Source organism: Sminthopsis crassicaudata, chromosome 2 (genome assembly GCF_048593235.1).
Source record: "Sminthopsis crassicaudata isolate SCR6 chromosome 2, ASM4859323v1, whole genome shotgun sequence".
NCBI lineage: Eukaryota > Metazoa > Chordata > Mammalia > Dasyuromorphia > Dasyuridae > Sminthopsis > Sminthopsis crassicaudata.
In genome coordinates this window covers 288,604,221-288,628,302 of record NC_133618.1, presented here as the reverse complement: position 1 = coordinate 288,628,302, position 24,082 = coordinate 288,604,221, and the positions used below count along the sequence as shown (strand labels likewise).

General features: G+C 31.8%; 1 protein-coding gene across 3 annotated transcripts in view; it reads left to right on the top strand.

Annotated features, from left to right (window-relative positions):
- The window catches only part of TRIP11 (thyroid hormone receptor interactor 11), a 97,011-nt gene that overhangs the window by 68,092 nt on the left and 4,837 nt on the right, over nt 1-24,082 (top strand). For all 3 annotated transcript variants that reach the window (XM_074289637.1, XM_074289638.1, XM_074289639.1), the window contains 4 exons: nt 10,810-10,891; nt 12,650-12,764; nt 22,341-22,460; nt 23,463-23,595. In XM_074289637.1, coding sequence (XP_074145738.1) covers nt 10,810-10,891; nt 12,650-12,764; nt 22,341-22,460; nt 23,463-23,595 — 450 coding nt within the window. The remainder of the gene's footprint in view (nt 1-10,809; nt 10,892-12,649; nt 12,765-22,340; nt 22,461-23,462; nt 23,596-24,082) is intronic.

Genomic DNA, 24,082 nt, shown 5'->3' with positions numbered 1-24,082 from the left:
TTCTGATAAAGATAGAGGAGAGGTTTTGCAGAACTGAGAATCAGGGAAACCAAGGCAGGTCTGAGTCAGGTTAATGAGGGAAACTGAGTCAGGACAATAAAAGAGAACTGTAGCATAACAGGAATAAGAAGTTACTGGGATTGGTTGAGTTGAAGAATAACAGGGACAGATTTTGACTTAAGGAAAATCACGTTGACAGCTATGTGGAATAGGGAGAGACTTGAGGCAAGAATCCTACCTAGATTATTATCCAGTAGGAGAACTTTTATCATTGAAATATTCAGCATGAAAAAATAATGAAAAGTAACATGAATCAGCAAGTCTCTTATTTTAAACTGTATAAATTGAAAGATAAGTAGTGATCTGTAATGTAATTTTTCCAATCTCTTGGGAATAACTTGCATAACACTTTTACCTAGAAAATGTGTTTCCAGGCTTTCAAGGGCCTGGGGTTAAATTTCTGAAACAAACTGTACAACCATGGATAAGTTACTTAATCTTTCTGACTGTCTTTTCTCATCTGTAGGTTAAAAGATAATAATGCCTTATACTTATGAATCTCAGGAAATCTATGTACAGCTTCAGTAAAATTAAACTTGTTATATAAATATCAGTTATTATCATTCCCCAAAAGGTATTTTATGTGTTTTTTCTTAAGTGAAAATTTCAGAGTTTCGGGATCCCCTCTTCAAAAAGAATATTGGCACTCCAGACATTATTATTTTGATTGGCATTAGTTTCAGAGTAAATAAAACATTAGAGTGGAATTTATATTTGATTTTAAATGAATATTCATGTTAAGTTGTCATGCAGTTTTGCATTATAAATTCAATTTTAAAAAATTTTAATAAGCTCTTGTTCTTTCTATCCATCCTCAAAACTTTTTATGTAAAAGAAATGCTGTTAGATAGTTGCATGGTTAAAAATAGAAGACAGAAAATAATGTGAAAGCCCAAAGTCAATTAGCAGTCTTTTATTAAGCACCTTCTATTTGCTAATCATTGTCCTAAGTGCAGGGGATTCAAAGACAAAAATTAAAGATAAGCATGCAATTAGTATTGTTAGGCACTATATGCCTAGCACTGTATCTAGTGCTAGGGATACACATACAAGCAAAAAGGAAGTCAATTACCCTGACAACAAAGGGCTTACATTCTAATGGGGGAATATAGCACAGAGAAGGGAGGAGCAAGGCAGGGGAAGATATAGACCTGAAGATCAGAATCATAGCTGGAAAAGAAATAATGGAGACTTCTGGAAGAAAACTTAACAATGGGTTAAGGCTGGCATGGCAAAAGGGATATTTCACTGTGAGGATGGATGGATATTCCAAAGGGAGGAGGGCCCCAGGTGCTGAGGGAGATTTCAAGATGAATTAAAGCTGAGATGTGAGGAATTGAATTCTGGAATGGCAAGAAGCACAGCAGGAAGGGTAATAGTTCTTGCCCTATTAAAGCTTACATTGTAGTGGAGGAGAGAGATGGCAGCAGTAATATAATGGATATAGGAGTACACAAAACATATAAAGCAGATGGATAAGGTGGCCTGGAAGGCTCTAGTAGCCTGCTTCATATAAAGAGATGCTAACTGTGCCAAATAGCCAAGACAAAGGCACTGAGACAATGGGATATCATATGTGAGAAATTTCAAGAAGGCTATTTTGGCTTGGAGAAAATATGTGTAGAAGAGAGTAAAGTCTTAATGAGATTAGGAAGATAGGAGTGGGCTAGATTGTGAAGAGGTATATTTTTCTTAAATATATGAATATTTTATGGATATGCTTCTATTTTTTATGGCATAGTTATCCTTAGCATCCTCCCTCTTCCCATTTGCCCTTCCCCTCTCTGAGAACAATTTCACATAATCAACGGTATTTTTTTAAAAGAGGAAAAAAAAATGTACTAAGGAGTAGAGAGATTGGATGTTTCAGGAAGAATGAAGACTGAGTTTAGGAAGACTAAAGTATAGGAAAAGATAGAATTGTAGATTGTGATTAAGTAAGAGAATTTTGGAATTCTTGATCATATAAGTATGGAACACTGTAGGGTAATGCTGAGATCAAGGATGTGAGATATACTAGAAGGAGTAAGTCCTGGGAGTTGAGTGGATTAAAAAACTGGGAAATGAGTGTTTGAGAGAACATCCATCTCTATTATAGTCTCTAGTGTAAAGGCAGAAGTTGAAGTGAAGGAATTAGCCAGGCATTGTGTTCATTGAGAAAGGAGGGAGCAAGTACTTAGAAGAAAGGTGAATATATTGTAGAATTTAAGTGGATATTTTTACTGTAGCTCTAAGACTTGTGGAAAATCTTATCTCTACTATTATTTTTCATTTTTAAGAAAATTTAGTTTCTTATTTCACCTCATTTTTTAAAAATGAGAATGAAAAAGTAACTTAGAGTTTTTCTTTAAGAAAAAATTTTAAGAATTTGTGAGATAGGACTCATTTTTTTCTGCATAATGAAGTATTAAAACAGCATGCATAAAAGAAGTTTCTAATGTTCATAGAACTGCTTTAATGATATTGATTGATAAAAGTTTCACATTATTAAAAAATAGTCTGTTTTCTAGGCCATTATTTACATTAAAAAAAACATATAACATTTCTTCTTTTTTTTGGTTAATTTTATAATTATTATTTTTTTGACAGTACATATGCATGAGTAATTTTTTTTTTACATCATTATCCCTTGTATTCATTTTTCCAAATTTTCCCCTCCCTCCATCTATTCCCTCCCCTGACATGACAGGCAATCCCATACATATTAAATGTATTATAGTATAACCGAGATACAATATATGTGTGTAAGTCCAATTTTCTTGTTGCACGGTAAGAATTGGATTCCGAAGGTATAAGTAACCTGGGTAGAAAGACAGTAGTACAAACAGTTTACATTCAATTCCCAGTGTTCCTTCTCTGGGTGTAGCTGTTTCTGTCCATCATTGATCAACTGGAAGTGAATTGGATCTTCTTTATGTTGAAGATATCCACTTCCATCAGAATACATCCTCATACAGTATCGGTGATCTCCTGGTTCTGCTCATTTCACTCAGCATCAGTTCATGTTAAGTCTCTCCAAACCTCTCTGTATTCATCCTGCTGGTCATTTCTTACAGAGCAATAATATTCCATAACACTCATATACCATAATTTACTCAACCATTCTTCAATTGATGGACATCCATTCATTTTCCAGTTTCTAGCCACTACAAGAAGAGCTACCACATACAGGTCCCTTTCCCATCTTAAGTATTTCTTTGGGATATAAGCCCAGTAGTAGCACTGCTGGATCAAAAAGTATGCACAGTTTGATAACTGTTTGGGCATAGTTCCAAATTGCTCTTCAGAATGGCTGAATTCTTTCACAACTCCACCAGCAATGCACCACTGTCCTAGTTTTCCCACATCCCCTCCAATATTCATCATTATTAGTTCCTGTCATCTTAGCCAATCTGACAGGTGTGTACTGGTATCTCAGAGTTGTCTTAATTTGCATTTCTCTGATCAGTAGTGATTTGGAACATTCTTTCATATGAGTAGAAATAGTTTCAATTTCATCATCTGAGAATTGTCTGTTCATAGCCTTTGACCATTTATCAATTGGAGAATGGTTTGATTTCTTATAAATTAGAGTCAGTTCTCTATGTATTTTGGAAATGAGGCCTTTATCAGAACCTTTAACTGTAAAAATATTTTCCCAATTTGTTACTTCCCTTTTAATCTTGTTTGCATTAGTTTTGTTTGTACAAAAGTTTTTTAATTTGATGTAATCAAAATCTTCTATTTTGTGATCAATAATGATCTCTAGTTCTCCTTTGGTCATAAATTACTTCCTCCTCCACAGGTCTGAGAGGTAGACTATCCTCTGTTCCTCTAATCTATTTATGATTTCATTCTTTATGCCTAAATCATGGACCCATTTTGATCTTATCTTGGTATATGGTGTTAAGTGTGGGTCCATATCTAATTTCTGTTTTTTTTCAACAGTTTTTTTTCAAATAATGAATTCTTATCCCAAAAGTTGGGATCTTTGGGTTTGTCAAACACTAGATTGCTATAGTTGTATCCTATTTTGTCCTGTGTACCTAATCTGTTCCACTGATCGACTAGTCTATTTCTTAGCCAATACCAAATGGTTTTGGTGACTGCTGCTTTATAATATAGCTTTAGATCAGGTACACCTAGACCACCTTCATCTGACTTTTTTTTTTTATTAATTCCCTTGAAATTCTCGACCTTTTAACGTTTCATATGAATTTTGTTGTTATTTTTTCTAGGTCATTAAAATAGTTTCTTGGACGTCCGATTGGCATAGCACTAAATAAATAGATTAGTTTGGGGAGTATTGTCATCTTTATTATATTCACTTGGCCTATCCAAAAGCACTTAATGTCTTTCCAATTATTTAAATCTGACTTTATTTTTGTGGCAAGTGTTTTGTAATTTTGCTCATATAATTCCTGACTTTTCTTTGGTAGCTGGATTCCCAAATCTTTTATACTCTCGACAGTTGTTTTGAATGGAATTTCTCTTTGGATCTCTTGCTGTTGCATTTTGTTGGTGATGTATAAAAATGCTGAGGATTTATGTGGATTTATTTTGTATCCAGCAACTTTGCTAAAGTTGTGAATCATTTCTAATAACTTTTTATTAGAATCTCTGGGGTTCTCTAAGTATACCATCATACCATCTGCAAAGAGTGATAGTTTGATTTCCTCATTACCTACTCTTATTCCTTTAATCTCTTTCTCGACTTATTACCAAGGCTAGCATTTCTAATACAATATTGAATAATAATGGTGATAGTGGGCAACCTTGTTTCACTCCTGATCTTACTGGGAAAGGTTCCAGTTTATCACCATTACATATTATGCTTACTGACGGTCTTAAATATATGCCCCTGACTATTTTAAGGAATAGTCCATTTATTCCTATACTCTCAAGTGTTTTTTAGTAGGAATGGATGTTGTTTTTATCAAATGCTTTTTCTGCATCTATTGAGATGATCATAGGGTTTTTATTAATTTGATTATTAATATGGTCAATTATACTGATAGTTTTCCTAATATTGAACCAGACCTGCATTTCTGGTATAAATCCTACTTGATCATAGTGTATTATCCTGGGGATGATTTTCTGAAATCTTTTTGCTAATATCTTATTTAAGATTTTAGCATCAATATTCATTAAGGAGATTGGGATATAGTTTGCTTTCTCAGTTTTCAACCTACCTGGTTTAGGTATCGGTACCATGTCTGTGTCATAAAAGGAGTTTGGTAGGACTCCTTTATCCCCTATTTTTTCAAATAGTTTATATAACATTGGGGCTAATTGTTCTTTAGATGTTTGTTAGTTTAATGAGAACTTTTAAAAAGATGTAATTTTATTCATTTCAGGTTTATATAGTACTCTCTTGGTAACTTTTTAAGTAGGAATATTTCCTGAATCTTCTAATAATGAGTAAAATTAATATATCCAAGGTATGTTTTTATATAAATAGAATTTGTCAAATCTAGTGGTCTTCTTCAGTCATCATCCTTACGCTTTCCAACTTTCAGAGACACCACTAACTCCTGATTCTTTTCGCCTCTTATTTTCTTCTTTGATTTCTTAGCTTCTTTCCTGTCTCCTTATTGTAGATATTCCCTGAAGTTCTGTCTTTAATCTTCTCTCTTGTAAGTATTAATCTTATGATTTCAACTGTTAGGATTTTTTTTTTTTAATTTTTAAAAAATTTTGGTTAAGCATACTCCTTATGTTTTTGTTTTTATTCATTCATTTGATTATACATTTAGCATATTTTCATTAAGCACTTAGTATATACACTATGCTGTTGCTAAGCAAGGGAGAAAAATGATATATAAAAACTGTTAAATAGCTCAATTTAGCAAACTTGTATGTATGAATAACTTGTGGCTTAGACAAATTATTAAAACGTGTAATTTAATTCTAAGAAATGGGATATTTTGAATGATTTTTATACTCAACAATCAGCTTTTTCTGAAAGTTTATGAACAAAATCTGCCATACATTGTCTTCTGTTATATGAACACATAAATATTCATGCAAATGAATTTTTCATCTCTTAATTCTTAATTGAAATTTTTTTCTTTTCCTGAATTCGTTGTAACAGAAATTAGCTTTGAGAAAGTATTTAAAATTAAAAAAAAAAAAAAAAAAAAGCAATCTTCCACAATTTGAAATACTTGTACTCTATATGATTATTTAATTGAAATAGGGGTTATAAAATCCCTTTTAAAGGGCTGGGGAGAAATTTCTCCCCATACACAATTTTTGCTTATATTTTTTTTAGTATAAGACAGTAGGCTTTGAAATGGTAAATATAATAGAATTCAGGAAGATATTACCTAAATTGTTAAATTTATATTTAACACAAGTCAAATTTATGATAATTAGTAGAGACAAATTTAACGGAAAGGGCTATGTCTTTCTTTTTTTTTCATCTTTGCCATTCTGTTTAAAATTGTACCTCAGAGTTGTTTTAATCTTTATTATCTTTTTATTAGTGATTTAGAGCATTTTTGTATCACTTGGATTTCTTCCCTTGAGAACTGCCTATTTATAACATTTTTCCAGCTTTAAGGTCAAAGCTATTAGGATCAAATATTTATTAGATATTATATCAATCATGCAAATTTTAAGAAGATGGTTTCCCTCAAAGATGTGATAATACTATTCATATATAGAGAAAATAATTGTTCCTATCTACTAATATTCTAAGTGTTTGTTTCAAATTTAGTATTTTTATGTATAGTTAAAAATCAGGGCTGAATGTTTATCTAAAGAATGTGAATAAGCAGGTCAAAGAATTGTTCATAATGTAAAACATTGTAAAAAGGGATTCCTTTTTCTCTGCTAGTCTGTTCATTGAAGATGTTTTCAATGTGTTATGTGTAGGTAAGTCTCATAAAAACTATATATGAGGGGGCAGCTAGGTGGCGCAATAGATAAACAGCCCTGAAGTCAGGAGTTCAAATTTGGCAGCAGATAACTTAACACTTCCTAGCTGTGTGACTCTGAGCAAGTCACTTAACCCCAATTGCCTCAGGGCGGGAAAAAACTGTATATGGATGGAAAAGTAAACATATAGGTTGGTAGTTTTTGATACTGATATTTGCCTTTTTAAAACATATAAGTTCCATTACAAATTCTCCATAACTTTAATATTGTCATCCTTCATATAGTTTGTGAATTCATTCCTTAATGTTCTCATAGCTGTATTTCCTCTGGGATGTATCTCCTGTATATACATTAGTCTATTGCAACTTATTTCCCTATATTTATAATATTTATTCTCTTATTTAATAAGTTATAATATATAATAGTAAATTATTTAATAATTTATTAATAGTCTCACATTTATTCTTTTATTTCTGTTTCTTTTATAAGCATATTAAGAGTGAGAATCCAGTTATAGTGACCTGCTGTCTTTGATGGTGAAAATAGATTGTTATAAAGATCTTTGCATATCTTTTCTACTTTTTTCTTCTCATTCTTATCTATTTTCCCTTTAAATGTCTTTGGGATAACTACATGTATCTCTTGGCAAACTTTCCTTGAACTGATTTTACTTCGTACCACCTCTCTGCTTTATGATTTGATTCATTATTTCCTCTTAGTCTTTTTAAGATTTTATAAATGAGTTTCTATTCTAAATTTGTATTGCTTTTGGCAATTAAGTTTGCTAAGATGCTTCTTGTTTGACTAAATTAATTATGCATTACATTTTAATTTTTATTATTATAGCTTTGAATTTTGATTATTGGCTGTAATAAGTTGTTGCTAGGTTGACTTTGCATAGCTGATTTAGGAGTGGTTTCTATATCTAGTGAATCATTCCTTATCTATTAAAATTATTCAATTTTGTAAGGGTATTTGAAGTTCTTCTTGTAAAGTACTTAACTGATTCTTTTCTTAAAGAAAGTGTGCTTGATAAACAGTCCTGAGATTTCTGAGCCAGAAAGTGGAAAGTATAGCTTACTGAGGGCTCAAACTGCTTTAGAAGACAAATGATATAGGAAAGCTCAGGGACATTTCCATTCTACCTATAACTGGACCTAAAGTTAGTTTTAAGTTTTTAAATTTTAATTTGAGTTAAAAGATTTTTGAAGGACCAGACCTACTTGTAACCTGCCCATTTGGTTTATCAAACACTGGGTTATTGTTTATGATTTTCCTTTTTTTTTTTTTTTTTTTTTTTTTTTTTTTTAGCATGTTCCATTCATTGATCTAGACATTTTTTGGACTAACACATGCCTTTGATGACTGCTGTTTTATAATAATTGAGTTCAGAAAATGCCATCCTAATTCCCCTTTTATTTCAGTCTCTTTCCATAAGTTCTCTTTATATTCCTGGTCTTTTATTTTTCTAAATAAATTTAAGTATTATTTTTATAAAAATTTGGACCATTTTCAGTGTAATCATATGATTTATGTGGAGATAAAAGTCATACACATGAAAAATTAAATAACATGAGCAGGGATTTTGTGATGAAGTTTCAAGTAGGTGGTAAGACAAGTACAATAAACTTCAGAGGAGGAAAAGTTCACTTTCACTGCAGTCAGCTGAAAAAGAGAAGACTTGAACTGGGCTTTAAAATAGGTAGAAAAGTGAATGCCACTGATTTGTATGCACTGGAAAAAAACAACAACACTATATTTGGAACCAGAGGGACTAATTTCACATTCTGGCTTGCTACTTAAGTCATTATTTGAGCTTGGACAAATTGCCTTAACTGTTTGAGGCTGATTCTTTACAAAATGAGCAAGTTGGAATAGGTAGACTTCAACTCGTCTATGAGTTGAATCCTATAGAATCCTCTAGATTGTTAGCTTCTTGAGTACAGAAACTTATTTTTATCTTTTTTCAATGCTAAGAACATACTAAGCATTTAATAAATGCTTTCTGATTAACTGATCCTATGATATTTGTGATTTAGTGACATGTAAGATCTAGCTCCAACATTCCATGATTCTGTAACAGAGAGATGGAAGGCATTTGTACTCCTAGGACATTTATACTTGTCTACTATTTGAGAGGTTGTTGTGCTGCTATTTCAGGGGATTGTTGCGAAGATAGAAGAAGAAAGATTTTATTAAGTGCTTTCTTTGCCATGCATTGTGCTAAGTACTAGAGCAAACTTCTACCTTCTAGGAGTTTATATTTTAATGGAGGAAGACAGGAGCCAGAAAGGGAGGGGGCAGAAAGTCTACCAGGATAGAAATAATGTGGTTATTAAGGATGTAGAGAAGTTAAGCCAGAAGGGAAATGAGCATTGTTGAAATCTTGTATGAAATAAGCTAAGATAAGGAGTTCACCAGCCAGAAAGCAAGCCTCAAGATAGAAGTTTCCATAAAAGAATACATGTCAAATAATTTTATTAATTGTAATGTATCATATAGTTGGAGGCAATTATTATTTTATTTCTTGATTCTGCTTACATGAGCACTCTTCCATCAATGTACACTGAAACCTTTTTGTGCATTAATGAGTTTCTGTAGTTAAACCTTTTAAAAAATGAATGTTGTAGAGAGGTAGTTGTAAGGAAAATTTTCCTAACAATTAGAATTATAGAAAACACTGACTTCCCCAAGAAGTTGAGATTCCTTTTCATTCTAGGATCCTTAAAAAAGGGCTTGATGACCACTTGAACATTATTCTGGAGATTTGTGCTATATGGGCTGGAGTAGTTGACCTCTGAGGATTCATAAAATGCTGCCATTCTTTGATTCTATGAAAATTAATAAAATGTAAAGAAAAAGTGGTGGGTCACTTTAGTTCTATGGGATATGGGTATGTTTCTTATTTTGAAAGATTATCTGTATATTACATTTCAAGTTTTTGTCTCATTCACTTTTGCTGTACTGAAAAAAGATAATTTTCTATCCCAACTTAAATTATTTAAGTACTTTTTTCAGTTTACAAAGTTACTAATTTAAACAAGGAATTTGATATGAGAGATTCTTGATCAAAAGTCTTTTTAGCCTTGGTATATAGTTGGGTTTATAAAAAGTAATTTTAAGGATTAACTATTCAAGATTTTGTAGGTTTTTCTTATATAGTAAGAATTTCTTTTTAAAAATTAAAATTGTTTTGTAGCCATTGAATCTGTTGTAATTCAGTTGCAAGCTATTATAACTTCATTATATTAGAGCAAACATCCTGGCTTTCAATTTATACCTTTTCAACCAGGGTACCTTGTCTTGCCATCTGTATCCTGGGCCATGTTCTTAGTTCCGCTAGACAGTCTTCCCAGACAGCCTACTAAGAACAAGGTCCAGCCAGGAAAATGGGATAAAGGAAAACAAATAATCCTTTCCATTTCCTAGCATTTACCAAATAGCTCTGGAACTGCCACTGATATTTCTAACATACTTAAAAGTGTTTGCCAGACTTTCTAATGCAAGCAAATAAATAAGAAAAGTCTTTCCTTTGCTCAGTTGAACTTCCAAAGAGGATGAAAAACATTAAATGTATTTAAAATGTACTATTGAACATTTTTGTACCATGGACCATTTTTATATGCTTTATTGCCTTAATCATTTTACTCTGACACGAGTTAAATAATTTGGAGCTACTGTACACGTTTATTGATCTCATTTGAAATTCTCTAAATTTGAAAATGTCTCCAAATTTTCATTGGACTGAATATTTACAATTATATAAAGTAAATGTTAAAGTTCAAAGTAAAATTTAAATAAATCATATTGCAATTGATTATTTTTAATATACTGTTTATTACAAAATGACAGTGATATATTACCTTATTATATTTTTAATTTTTTTAGGTGAGCTCCGTCAGGAAATGTTAGATGATGTACAGAACAAATTGGTAAACCTAATAAATAGCACAGAAGGAAAAGTGGACAAGTAAGGAAGATTTTTCTATTTGTTATTATATTTCATGTTATGGTGAGATTTGTTTTTTATCCCACAAATGATTTTTAAAGTTTAAAAAAATTGTCATATTCATATAAATATTTACATTGTTTCATGTAATTTGTTTCAACATTTGTTTATGTTATAAATATTATATAATAATTTAATAGCATAGATACTTCATTTCCTCTTTTACAATTTTTTTTACTTTAAAATTTTTTTGGAGGCAAAGTTGATTATTGCTTTAAAATATAATTAAAAATTCAAAGCAAAATAGAAAAAAAATTTTAATGCTTTTAGTTTTTACATTTCTTTCTTAAAATGGATTATTGTGAGAAAGGTGTTTTGCATTTCTTAAAATATTATTGAAACAAGGGCTCTTATTTCACTTTATGCATCCTCATTGGTTCAGGAATATTATAATCAAGATGATATGGTGGAAGGAACATTGAATTTGAAGTCAGATGATTTGGATTCAAATCCTAGTGTGATTGATTAAAGTGGTCCTTGGGTGTATTGGCAAGAGTTCTGGCTTTAGAGACAGGAGCAGATTTGAATCCTATCTCTCACACTTAATGACTTAGATAAACTTAGATAAGTTTCTTCTGCTTCTAAAAGTGATGTTGGTAGCACCTCTATAAAGGTGTTGTGAGGATCAAATGAAATAGCATAGGGAAATTGCTTTGCAATCCTTAAAGCCACTATATAAAGTCAGCTATTTTTATGTTATCTTTAGGAGTCATTTAATTAATCTTATGTTAGGTTTTTCATTATTTAAAAAAAAAACAACCCATTTTGCAAATTATAAATCTTACCTGTTGTTGTACATGTATTTGAGAGAATCATTCTTTGTTTACTATTATCCATGGATAATTGTGAAACTATAAAAAAGGTAATAACTGAAGGGCCTGGAGTTTCCTGTTTTTCTTTTTTTCTTTTATTTCTTTTTTTTTAAATTTTAATTTTTTTTTTTTTCTTTTTCTGAGGCTAGGGTTAAGTGACTTGCCCAGGGTCATACAGCTAGGAAGTGTTAAGTGTCTGAGTGCAGATTTGATCTCCGGTCCTCCTGAATTCAAGGCTGGTGCTCTATCCACTGTGCCACCTAGCTGTCCCAGTTTCCTATTTTTCTTAAGGAAATTTGACAAGTTTATGTTTAGGCAAAACTTATGGTAGGCAAAAACTAGCCTATATGTTAAAAATTAATTTAGAGATGATTTTTTTACTTTAAAATTTTGCTATACAAAGTTATTATTTAATAAGGTGTTATTATTATTATCATTATCATCTATAGGAGGATGTAAGATTTGAATTTTACCCTTAATTGAATTTCTTAGAATAAGAATATAAGTTAGAATAAGATAATAAGTTATATAAGAGTATAACTTAAATATAATATAAGAAATAATATAATATATAAGATATAATATAATAATAAGCAATAATATAATATATAATTTATATAAGTTATATAAGAATATAACTTTAATATAATATAATATAACTATAAATATAATATAAGAATAATAAGTTATTATTTAATAAGGTGTTATTATTATTATTATCATTATCATCTATTGGAGGATGTAAGATTTGAATTTTACCTTTAATTGAATTTCTTAGAATAAGAAAATGGGAGAGTACTTAAGAATATTTGGTGCTTGGAAGAATATATTTAATGACATTTGCTTTGGAATGAATATTTATGTAGCAGTTGATCTAAATTAATTTTTTTTTTTTTTTGTCTTTCAGAGTATTAATGAGAAACCTCTTTGTTGGACATTTCCATACACCAAAGAATAAACGTCATGAAGTGTTACGATTAATGGGAAGTATCTTGGGAATTAAAAAAGAGGAAATGGAACAGGTAATGATAAAAATCAAATCTAAAAATAAGCTTTTAATTTTAACTAAAATTATTCCAGTTTAAAATTTTCTTTCTTGGTAAATATAAATGGGAAGAATATTTTTACTTAGATCAATGTAAAAGTAAATCATTCTGTTCTACAAAAAATTGATTCATGTAGTCTGAAGTTAATTTAGCTAACACAGTTGCTTCCTTTGAACAAAGCTTTATGGAAATACAAAGATGAAATAGGATAGTTTAGAGCTTACAGTCACTAAAAATATACATATATGACTATGAAAAGTGAAAAAAAAGAGCTAAACAGTATGCACGGAGGATGGAGGAGAAGAATCAATAAATTTTTCTGGAGGGCACTTCATTAGATTGGGATTTAAACAGGCTAAAACTGAAGACTGGAATTTGGGGTATGGAGAAAAATAGGCAGAGTTAATTCTAGTCTTGAATTAACAAGGCATAGGTATAGGAGATAGATAATGGAATAAGAGAAGGTAATATATGAATATATGAAGGTAGATAATATGAAATGAGGGTAAAAGGTAGACTCACAGACCAAAGCCACTAAAGCTTTCTGTGTAGAGAATTGATATAATCAGGTATTCATTAGAAAAATTGTGTGAATTGCAGTGTGAAACACTATAAATCTTGTGTTTAACATCAGCTAACCCCTCTGAATCATCCTATAGTTATTTGTTAAAATTCCTACAGAGTGAATATTCTGAATTTTTCTTTTTAAAATAATTAACTCAAAGTTCACTGGAGATAATGAAATCATTCCAAAAAATTCCTTTAACTCACCTCCTCTCAAAACTTCTCAATATCTTCACCTATTTTCCTATAATCACAAAGGAATTCCTAGTCATTTTACTAAAGCTTATCTCTATTTATGCCCTTAACTTATCAAATAATTCCTTTTCTGCTACCTTACTCCATCAATCTCTTTTAAGGATCTTCAGGTGTCCACATCACTAATAATATGATTATCTAATAATATGATTAACTTTTGAATGTCTTCATAAAAAATCCAACCAAAAAAACCCTAATTTTTTTTCAATTATTGCATTTTCTATACTTTTTTTGATTGCTTTACTATCAGATACCTTGAAAATGTTATCTGTATCTGATGCTTCTACTCTTTACTTACTACTATTTCATTGACCCTTTGTAATGGTTTTAGCATCTTCTCTACTAAAATTGTTTTCTTAAAGGTCATAAATTGCTTACTAATCCATGGCTTTTCCCCTTATTCTTCATCCTCTGTTACCTCTTTGTAGCATTTGAATCTGCTGATCTTCACCCTTTTTTCTGGGGCTTCAAAAACTCTATACTCTTATGAAATTCTTGTCCCAGTAATATCACTTTTTTATGTTTGCTTTGTTGGCTTCCTGTTCTTTTCCCACTGCCCTAAATTGGCTACTTTCAGAGTTTGCTTTTTGCTCTTTTCCTTTTTGAATTTTTTCACTTGGCAATCTCCCTTTATCCTATCAATTTAATTTCCACTTCTATCTAGATGACTTCAAAAAGCTTTCTCTCCAGTTCTGATCTCAGTCCTGGGCACTTGACCTAAATCTTTGACTGGTGATAAGAAATTTCTCCCTGGATGTTTCAGTTTTACTTCAAACTAAGCTTATTATCTTTCCTATTAACCTTGATCTTTCTCCTTAATTATTTCTGTCAACTAAACTGCCATTTTTCTAGTCTTTCACATTTGAAACTTTAGTGTTGTTTGAAACTGACTTACACCTCTGCTTTTTCGATCAGTTACAAAATCCTGATTCTTTCTCTTCACTTTCTGATATACTATTCTTTCTCCCTATACTTTCTACAATAATCTAAGTTTAGGATTCCTGCCATACACCTGGACTGTTTCATTACTCTCCTACTAAGGATTCTCTCTCTGCTTTGTCCCCCTTCCAAATTGTTTTTCTTTATTTCCAGCCAAGATTGCAACCTGAATGAGAGGCAGTTTGGCCTAGCTTCCATAAATACTGGCTGTGGTAAAGTTTACACCAGACTGAATAATGATAAAGAAATCTAATGAGAAATTACAGTAAAATGGCTTATAATTCTACTCTAGAACTGCATGAATCTGCCAGAAGCCAGTGTTAGTAAAAAAGGGGACCATGCCAGGAATGCCAGTGCAAGGTAGCCTCCAAACAGAAACAGAGATGATATATGTGTAGCCAGCAATATTTTTGTGGGAGCAACAGGAGTAAAAATCATGAGGAGCTCCAAGGTGGGGATGTTGAAAGCATCAGAGAACAACAATGTTACCATAACACTCAGGCAAAGACAGTCTGGGTCTAGGAATTCTGAGGTTCCTAACACTCTCTCCTGAAATTATAGAGAAGGCCCTGTTCAATATTGGGACTGATCAGTCCATCCAAAAGTGTATCAGGAGATAAAACTCCCAGTTTAAGAACTAAACTGCTAGAAATATAGAAATCTCAATAAATTTAAAAATCTCCATTAAAGCTGGAGAGGTGAGAGAAAAACAAACAAACAAAAAAACAAGAGAAGTAAAATATCAAAAGTTGTTGGAGGGGATGGAGCCAATGTCACAGAACAGGCAGGGACTAACCTAATCTATCCTAAGTTCCCCTCCAAACAACTTTAAATAATATCTCTAAACAAATTCTGAAGCAGCAAAACTAAAGGACAGAGTGAACCAATTTTCAGCTCGAGACACAGCTTAAAAAGGTCAACAAAAAATTTTGTTTAACTGGGGAGAAAGTGGATCATCAAGAAATGCAGGCCAGCTCTGCCAAACAAGCAGCATATTTTTGGGGGTGGATAATGGGAAATGGAGGGGTGGAAGAAGGTGTGGGGGGATGGGAAGGAGTGTGATTGATTGTACAGCAATAACTTCTGGAGCTCTCAACCCACGGTAAGTGAGTCAGAAAACTGGTCAGAAGGAGATTACAGGGGATCCTTTGTTGGCATTGAAGAAAAGACTGTTGCATTGCCCATATGTGATTCTGTTGAAGTTGGGAAAGGGAGACCCCAAAAGTTTGGGATCCCAGACCAGTGTCATAAGGTTTCCCAAAAGAATTTGCATGCTTGAATCTATCTCCCTGTCAGGTTTGTTGAAAATAATGGTACACCATTACAAAGTAGACTGAATAGCAAAAAAATAGAAGCAAAGGAGATATTTTTATACAGCTTTCAATCATAGATATACTAATTCTATGACTCTTAGGAAGGAAGGAGTGGTCTCCAGAAGTAGTAGTTCTCAGTTGACCAGATTATTACTGACAAGATTACCAGTCTACAGTGAAATGAGGAGTGGTTTTATTCATTATTGTCTCAGGAGTCTGATCTATGAGAGTTTCCTAAGGCCAGAAGCTTATCTGACTAAGGAGTGGTCAGAATCTGATTGGTTATGGGAGTTTCCTGAGGCAGATTCCAAAGCTAGAAGATTTAGGACTACTGATGCATTGACCCCCCAGGTCAGGGGACTACAAAATCATATTATATCAATTCCAAGTGATAATCCTAGGGTGAGGAGGAGCTGTAGCAGGAGCAGAAGCCATGGGCACAGTTCCAGGGTATAAAAGAGTGCTTGTGGATGCTCTGAGACCAGAGCATATACAAAGAGAGCAGTGACCACATCTCTCTTTGGATTATACCACCTTGGAAACTTAAAAGATCCCCACTCCCCTCAACTAGCTCTTCAAATAATAGCACCAAAAACCTGAAACTTAGAAAATTTCTCCCTCCATTCCAGGAATAGAGCCTAACTTTAACATAAAACTAAAAGTCAAGACATATGCTGGCGAAATGAGCAAACTACAAAGAATCTGTTTCAAAAAGTTACTGTGATGATGGCAGGGAAAATCAAAATGCAATCAGAAGAAGACAATAATGTCAAAACAACTATACCGAAATTCTCAAAGAAAAATGTGAATTGGTCTCCCATCCTCTCAGAAAGGTTTTTAATAATCAAATACAGAGGTAGAGGAAAAAAAAAAAAATTGGAAAAAGAAATTAGTGATGCAAGAACATCATGAAAAAAAATTTAACAGCTTGGTAAAAGAAGCATACACAAAAAATAATGAAGAAAAACCCTTTTAAAAGGATAGATTAAATGGTTAAAAACAACAACCACCACCACCAAATTCACTGAAGAGAATTCCTTAAAAAGTAGAATTGACCAAATATAAAAAGATGTACTAAAATTCACTGAAGAAAATTATTCTCTTAAAAGCAGAGTTGACCATTAGGAAGAGGAGTCACAAAAGCTCACTAAAGAATATAATTCATTAAAAATTAGAATCAGGCTGATGAAAAGCTAAGTTTCAAGAAACATAAAAAAAACAATAAAAATCAAGGGAATAAAAAAATAGAAGAAATCTCGAAATATCTCATTGGAAAAACAACTGACCTGGAGAATAGATCTAGGAGAAGTTTTATGAATTGTTAAACTATCTGAAAACTATGATCAATAAAAAAGCCTAGACATCATTTTTTAAGAAATTATCAAGCAAAACTCCCTGATATTCTAGAAATAGAGGATAAAATAGAAATTGAAAGGAGGAGAGGGAAAGAGGGAGGGGGAAAGAGGAGAGGGAAAGTAGAATAGAGGGAAATTCAGAATTAGTCATAACTGTGAATGAAATGAACTAATCTGTAAAATGGAAGCAGTTAGCAAGGTGGATAGCAAATTAAAGGAGCATGAAATATTCTACCTGTCAGAGCTATGGATAAAGGAAAAATTTTTGACCAAATGAGAGAGAACATTACAGGATATAAATTAGATAATTTGTATTTTATTAAATTGTTTTTGCACAAACAAAACTAATGCAGCCAAAGTTAGTAGGAAAGCAGAAAACTAGGGGTAAGTGTTTACAAGTTTCTCTGATAAAGTCCTCAAGAGTATTTCCCAATTGATAGTCAAAGGATATGAAACAGTTTTCAGACAAAGAAATCTAAACTATTTATAGAGAAATATAAATTGGGGCAGTTAAGTGGCACAGTGGATACAGCACCAGCCCTGACGTCATGAGGACCTCAGTTAAAATGTGGCTTTGGACACTTAACATTTCCTAGCTGTATGACCTTGGGCAGGTCACTTAACCCCAATTGCCTCAGCAGCAGCAATAACAACAACAAAAAAAAGAGAGAGAAATACAAATTAAAACACTTCTAAGGGATCACCTCATAATTGTCAGATTGGCTACTGTGACAGGGAAAATGGCAGAAAGGGGATGTGTGAAAATTGGAACACCAACAAGACATTATTGGTGGAGTTTTGAACTGATCCAAGCACTATGAAGAACAATTTGAAACTATGCTCAAAAGATTATAAAATTATGCTTTTGATCAATAAAAGAGCTGCCAAAGAGATTTTTATTTTTTTAAAAGAAAATGTACAAAAATACTTGAAGCATCTCTTTTTGTGATGGCTAAGAATTGGAATTTGAGAGAAGGCTTATCAGTTAGAGTATAACCGAACAAATTGTGGTAAATGATTGTGATGAAATATAGTAAGAAATTATAAACATGATGCTTTAAAAAAAAAAATTGAAAAGACTTACATGACATAATACAAAGTGAGGTGAACAAAACCAGGAGAATATTGTATCCAGAAACAGAAATATTTTATGATTATCAACTGAGAATGACTTGGCTTTTCTCAGCAATACAATGATCTAAAGATAATTTTGAGGGATTTATTAAGAATAGTGCTATTTACTTCTAGAGAACAGCTGCTCGAGTCTGAATGCAATTCGAAGCATATCTTTTTCTTAATTTTTCTTGCCTTTTCTGAGGAGGGGGGAGTGTCTGTGAGGTGGGTTTTTTTTTTTTTTTTAACAGCATGATTAATAAGAAAATATGTTTTATGTGTTTGCATATTATAGCCTATATTAAATTACTTATCAGCAAAGGTTTCAAGGAAGGAGTAAGAGAATTTGAAACTCAAAACTTTAAAAAAATGAATGTAAATTTTTTTACATGTAATTAGATAAAAATACAATATCAAAAATTAAAAAAAAAAAAGTTGTTGCATATATATAGAACTCCTGGAAGGAATTAATTCTCTAACAGCATTTTTACAAGGACGATAATCAAAACCTAGAAGAAATGAAGAAATAAGTAAAAAATAAAATAATTCTAACAAAAAGAACTCAAAGGGAAAACACATAGCTTAGAATAGAAAGTGGTAAGTTACCCAAATTAACAACAACAACAACAAAAATTTAATTTGAATAGATCAGTGATCCTAGAAGGCAAGTTATGTTAGGACAAAATAAAAGATTGCTAAAATAGACAAAAAATTTTTTTTTTAAATTTTTTATTATATATATATATATATATTTATAATATTATCCCTTGTATTCATTTTTCCAAATTATCCCTCCCTCCCTCTATTCCCTCCCCCCGATGACAGGCAATCCCGTACATTTTACATGTGTTACAATATAGTCTAGGTACAATACATGTGTGTGAATATCATTTTCTTGTTGCAGAATAAACATTAGAATCCGAAGGTACATGCAACCTGGGCAGACAGATATTAGTGCTAACAATTTACATTCACTTCCCAGTGTTTCTTCTCTGGGTGTAGCTACCTCTGTCCATCATTGATCAACTGGAAGTGAGTTGGATCTTCTTTATGTTGAAGATTTCCACTTCCATCAGAATACATCCTCATACAGTATTGTTGTTGAAGTGTACAGTGATCTTCTGGTTCTGCTCATTTCACTCAGCATCAGCTGATTTAAGTCTCTCCAAGACTCTCTGTATTCCTCCTGCTGGTCATTTCTTACAGAGCAATAATATTCCATAACCTTCATATACCACAATTTACCCAACCATTCTCCAACTGATGGACATCCATTCATCTTCCAGTTTCTAGCTACAACAAAAAGAGCTGCCACAAACATTTTGGCACATATATGTCTCTTTCCGCTCTTTAGTATTTCTTTGGGATATAATCCCAGTAGTAGTGCTGCTGGGTCAAAGGGTATGCACAGTTTGATAACTTTTTGGGCATAATTCCAGATTGCTCTCCAGAATGGCTGGATTCTTTTGCAACTCCACCAGCAATGTATTAGTGTCCCAGTTTCCCCACATCCCCTCCAACATTCATCATTATTTGTTCCTGTCATCTTAGCCAATCTGACAGGTGTGTAGTGGTATCTCAGAGTGGTCTTAATTTGCATTTCTCTGATCAGTAGTGATTTGGAACACTCTTTCATGTGAGTGGATATAGTTTCAATTTCTTCCTCTGAGAATTGTAAAATAGACAAAAATTAAGATCTCTTGCATTAAAAAAAAACAAAAACAAAAACTGATCTAGAAAAGATGTTCAGGGAAAGAGGATTTAAATTGAATTCTCAGAAAAACTGATACTAGAAAATCTTGGCTATTTTATATTTAAAAAAAAAATAAATGAAAACAATTAGAATGAGAGGGGAAAGTAAAAGTGGAAAGAACCACTTGGAAAATAAAAGTCCCACGCAAATCCAGTTTTCCAAAGTAAATATATGTGTGTGTGTATATATATATATATATATATATATATATATATATATATATACACATATATATATAGATAGATAGATAGATAGTACTGCAAGAAGATAAAAAATAAGTATATTGTAACATTTTTTAAAGATATACAGAAGAGAACAAAAGGAAGTCCAGAAGAAACAGATAAGCAAGACAATTTTGAAAGTGATGTATAGAATTTATTTCTAAAAAGCAAGTGGTATGGTAGTAAAGATTTATAACTTCATATAGACATCTTTTTGTGTCCTGAGGTAGAAATTTGCTTTTTTGGTTCTTTGGAATAAAAACAACTTTCCCTTCCAAAAATAAAGAAGCAAAACCCCTCGATTCATCTATTTTCCTTATTGCTTTCAGACATCTTTATATAGAGATCTGACCATACAACTTTTTTGATTGTAAATTTTCTTTGGCTCCCTATTGATCCACCTGAATTTATAACCTGAAGTTATATCCATAGTGTGGCACCACATTAATCTTTCTAACTTTAATTCATCTTACTTCTTTTCTTATATACTACTTACTAGTAAACTGTTCTACCTCCATGCTATTAGTTCACTCTGTTGCCTATATCTGAACTATATTCATTCACTTACTCTCTCTTTGTTGAATTAGGATACTAATGCCTAATTAAGATACTACTCCTTCAGTGTATTCTTTTTTGATTGCCTCAGTAACTATCCCTCCTTAGATCTAATGTGGCATTTTGTTTTTTACTTAAATTTATCTTATGTTACTTATTATAGTTGTTTGTTTTGTCATTTTAGACTTCATACTTTAGGATTAGGGCTTTCACTTTAAAATATTGTAAAATTGTGGCTTCCTAGATCCTAGTATAATGTGGTCCATAGAAGACATTTGATGAATTTTTATTAAATTGAAGAACTTTTTTGTAGAGGGGAGAGATTAGAAGCAGAAAAGAGCAGAAAAAGGTTTAATGAACTACTTAATAAATTACTTAGGAGTAAGAAGGACTCGATAGATATGAAAGGATATGCATAGTAGAAAACAAATTGGATGTACAATCATAGGAAATAGGTGCAAATATAAGTTTTGTCATTTACTACCATTATCATCTTGGGCAAATAAATCTTTTTATTTCCCTGGGTCTCAGTTTTGTCAACTGAAAAATGAAGAGTTTAAATTAGATGACCTGTAAGATCCTTTTCCAATTCTAAATCTATGATGATATTGCAGAAATAGAATTCAAAATATGGGAAAGGGAAGCATCTTAAATAAATCAAGGTTTCAAAAGTGTGGCTGATAATGGTGCCAGTTTGTTAGATTTTTTTTTCAATCAATAATTCTTATTTTTATATCATCTTTTCTGGAGATTTATTCCCTATAACAAAGAATTTTTAAAGGAAAAAAGAGAAAAGAAAACAAGAAAAATGAGCAAAATTAATACATCAAAAACAAACTTTGTGAGCTTAGAGTAATACTCTATCCCTGTGCACTCCCATCTCAGTAAAAGAATAGGGCAATATTTTCTCATAAAATAGCTGTGTGAAAAATCAGAATTCAGTTTTGTATTTTATAGGAAATACAACCTTAATATAAGTGAATATTTTCAGCAGAGAACTGAAAATATAGTATTAGGTCTTTGAAGAGCTATCAATTTTGGAGTTAATCTTTAAAAAGCTGATAAATGCTTATAAATATTAAATTGAAACTATAGGAATGGATAATCATAGAAGAGAGAATATGGAACGAAGCAGTGAAAGTCTAAAATTTGAGGGCTTTGTGTTTAAAAAGTAAGAGGAGGAAGAAGAACCAGTGAAGGGAAATAGAATGTACATGGAAATGAGAAGCCATAGAATTGCAGCATCATGGAATCCCTAAATGACAGCTTTCCCTCATGTTTTAGAATAATAGTATTTTGAGATGCAATTCAAATCAAGTGAAAATGAATCTGTGGGAAGGGGGAGCAGTTGTTTGGATTATATTTGGTTATAATCTTAGCTTTAAAATTTAAATCAGGTTGGGATAAAGTATTAGCTATTATTCCAAATAAAATATAACATTTTTACTTTTTATGGACTGATATTATGGTGATTAATTTTCTAGTTGTTGAATGAAGATCAGCATGGTGTCACTAGATGGATGGCAGGATGGCTTGGTGGAGGAGGATCAAAAAGTGTACCTAGCACACCTCTAAGGCCAAATCAGCAATCAATGTTCAATAGTGTAAGAATTTCTTTACTTTTTTTTACATGCGGGAAGTAAAATGACAGCTTTGTCATTTTGTCATTTGTTAAATGTCATGTTTTGTCATAAAATACTCTTAGAAAGATAGAATTATGCATTGTAAAGAATAATGGAGTAGGTGACTTCTCAAGTCTTTTTCAAATTTTTGATTCTGGAATTAGAGGGGTCTGTGTTTTAAGTCCATGGTTACTACTTAATGATTATGTGACCTTGGGGAAGTCATGTGAAACTTTCATCTAACCTGATAGGATTTCATCTAAAATGAGACTTTTATCTAATCTGATAGGATCATTGCAAAATTTTCCTGCTTTTTCCACCAAAGTTTTCCTGAGGCCTCCTCATGATGTGTAGGCAACACTAGGTTCTTGAACACTTTATGGCATTGGATCCCAAGCTTTACCAAGTCTTACCAAGCTGGAAAGACTTGGAGAATGGACTCAGCAAAACTTCCTCTGTCTTCTATGTGTGGATCATTCTCACTAAGATCCAAGAAACTCAATCCTTAGTTGTCTTCACAGTGATTACTGTTTTAGCTACAAAAATTCCTGAAGACAGTCTACAAAATTATAGAAGGATTGTGTTGTCATGTCAATAAAGAAAGTACTTTTGCTGATCCTTGCAATTTTGAAATATTATACATTTTCACGTTTATTTTAGTGTTTTCCGATTCTTTTTACATATATTCCATTGGTGTAATAAAGGAGGATTTAAGAAGAGGAAAATGTTACTATAGTTTTTGGTGTCAGTGAGTGTTAAAGAGATTTAGAAGATATTAAGTCTATATGATAGAAAATAATGGCAAATATAGGTTGGCAACATTAAGATATTTTTATTTAAATCTTGAAATTTCTATTGTGATATCCATGTTGCAAAGCAAATATTAATTCTTGAAAAAAGACCTTAAGATTTCAATTAAAATTATCGTTCAAAAATAAACAATATTTTACAGTCTTTTTTTTTTTTTTTTTTTTTTAATTTTAGTCTTTTTCAGAACTCTTTGTCAAGTTTCTGGAGACAGAATCCTGTCCAAGCCTTCCTCCACCAAAGCTCTCTGTTCATGGTTTGAAACCTTTAGATTCACCAGAAAGGGGAAAACTAACTAATCCAGCATCAGGTAATTTTATAGATAAAAACATATATTAAAAATTTGGATTTAGTGTGTGATTCTGTATGCATGGAAGTTCCTTTTGAAGACTAATATACATCAGTACCTTTTTCTGCAACTTATGTAGTCTTAGAGAGTTTGCTTGGGGCATTGAAAGATTAAATGAATTTTGCAGGGTTCCACAAGTGGAACTTGAATCCAGGTTTTCTTGGCTCTGAGGTTTTCTTCCTATTCATTATGCCTTGCTAATATTTCATTTTGTATGTATATTTTAAAGTAATGTTAAGTAAAATAGAATGTCTTTTATGAAGGAAACAGATTTTCTCTTTCTGCCTTGTACATAATAGACAAGTTTTTTTTAAGTTTTTACTATGAATGATGCAATTGCATGATAAAATGATTGATTTACATTTGTGAATGCATGCACTGGGTGTTTTGTTTTAAATTTTTTAATGATAATTCACTTAGCTTTTCAAATATGTCATTTTCCTCTCAC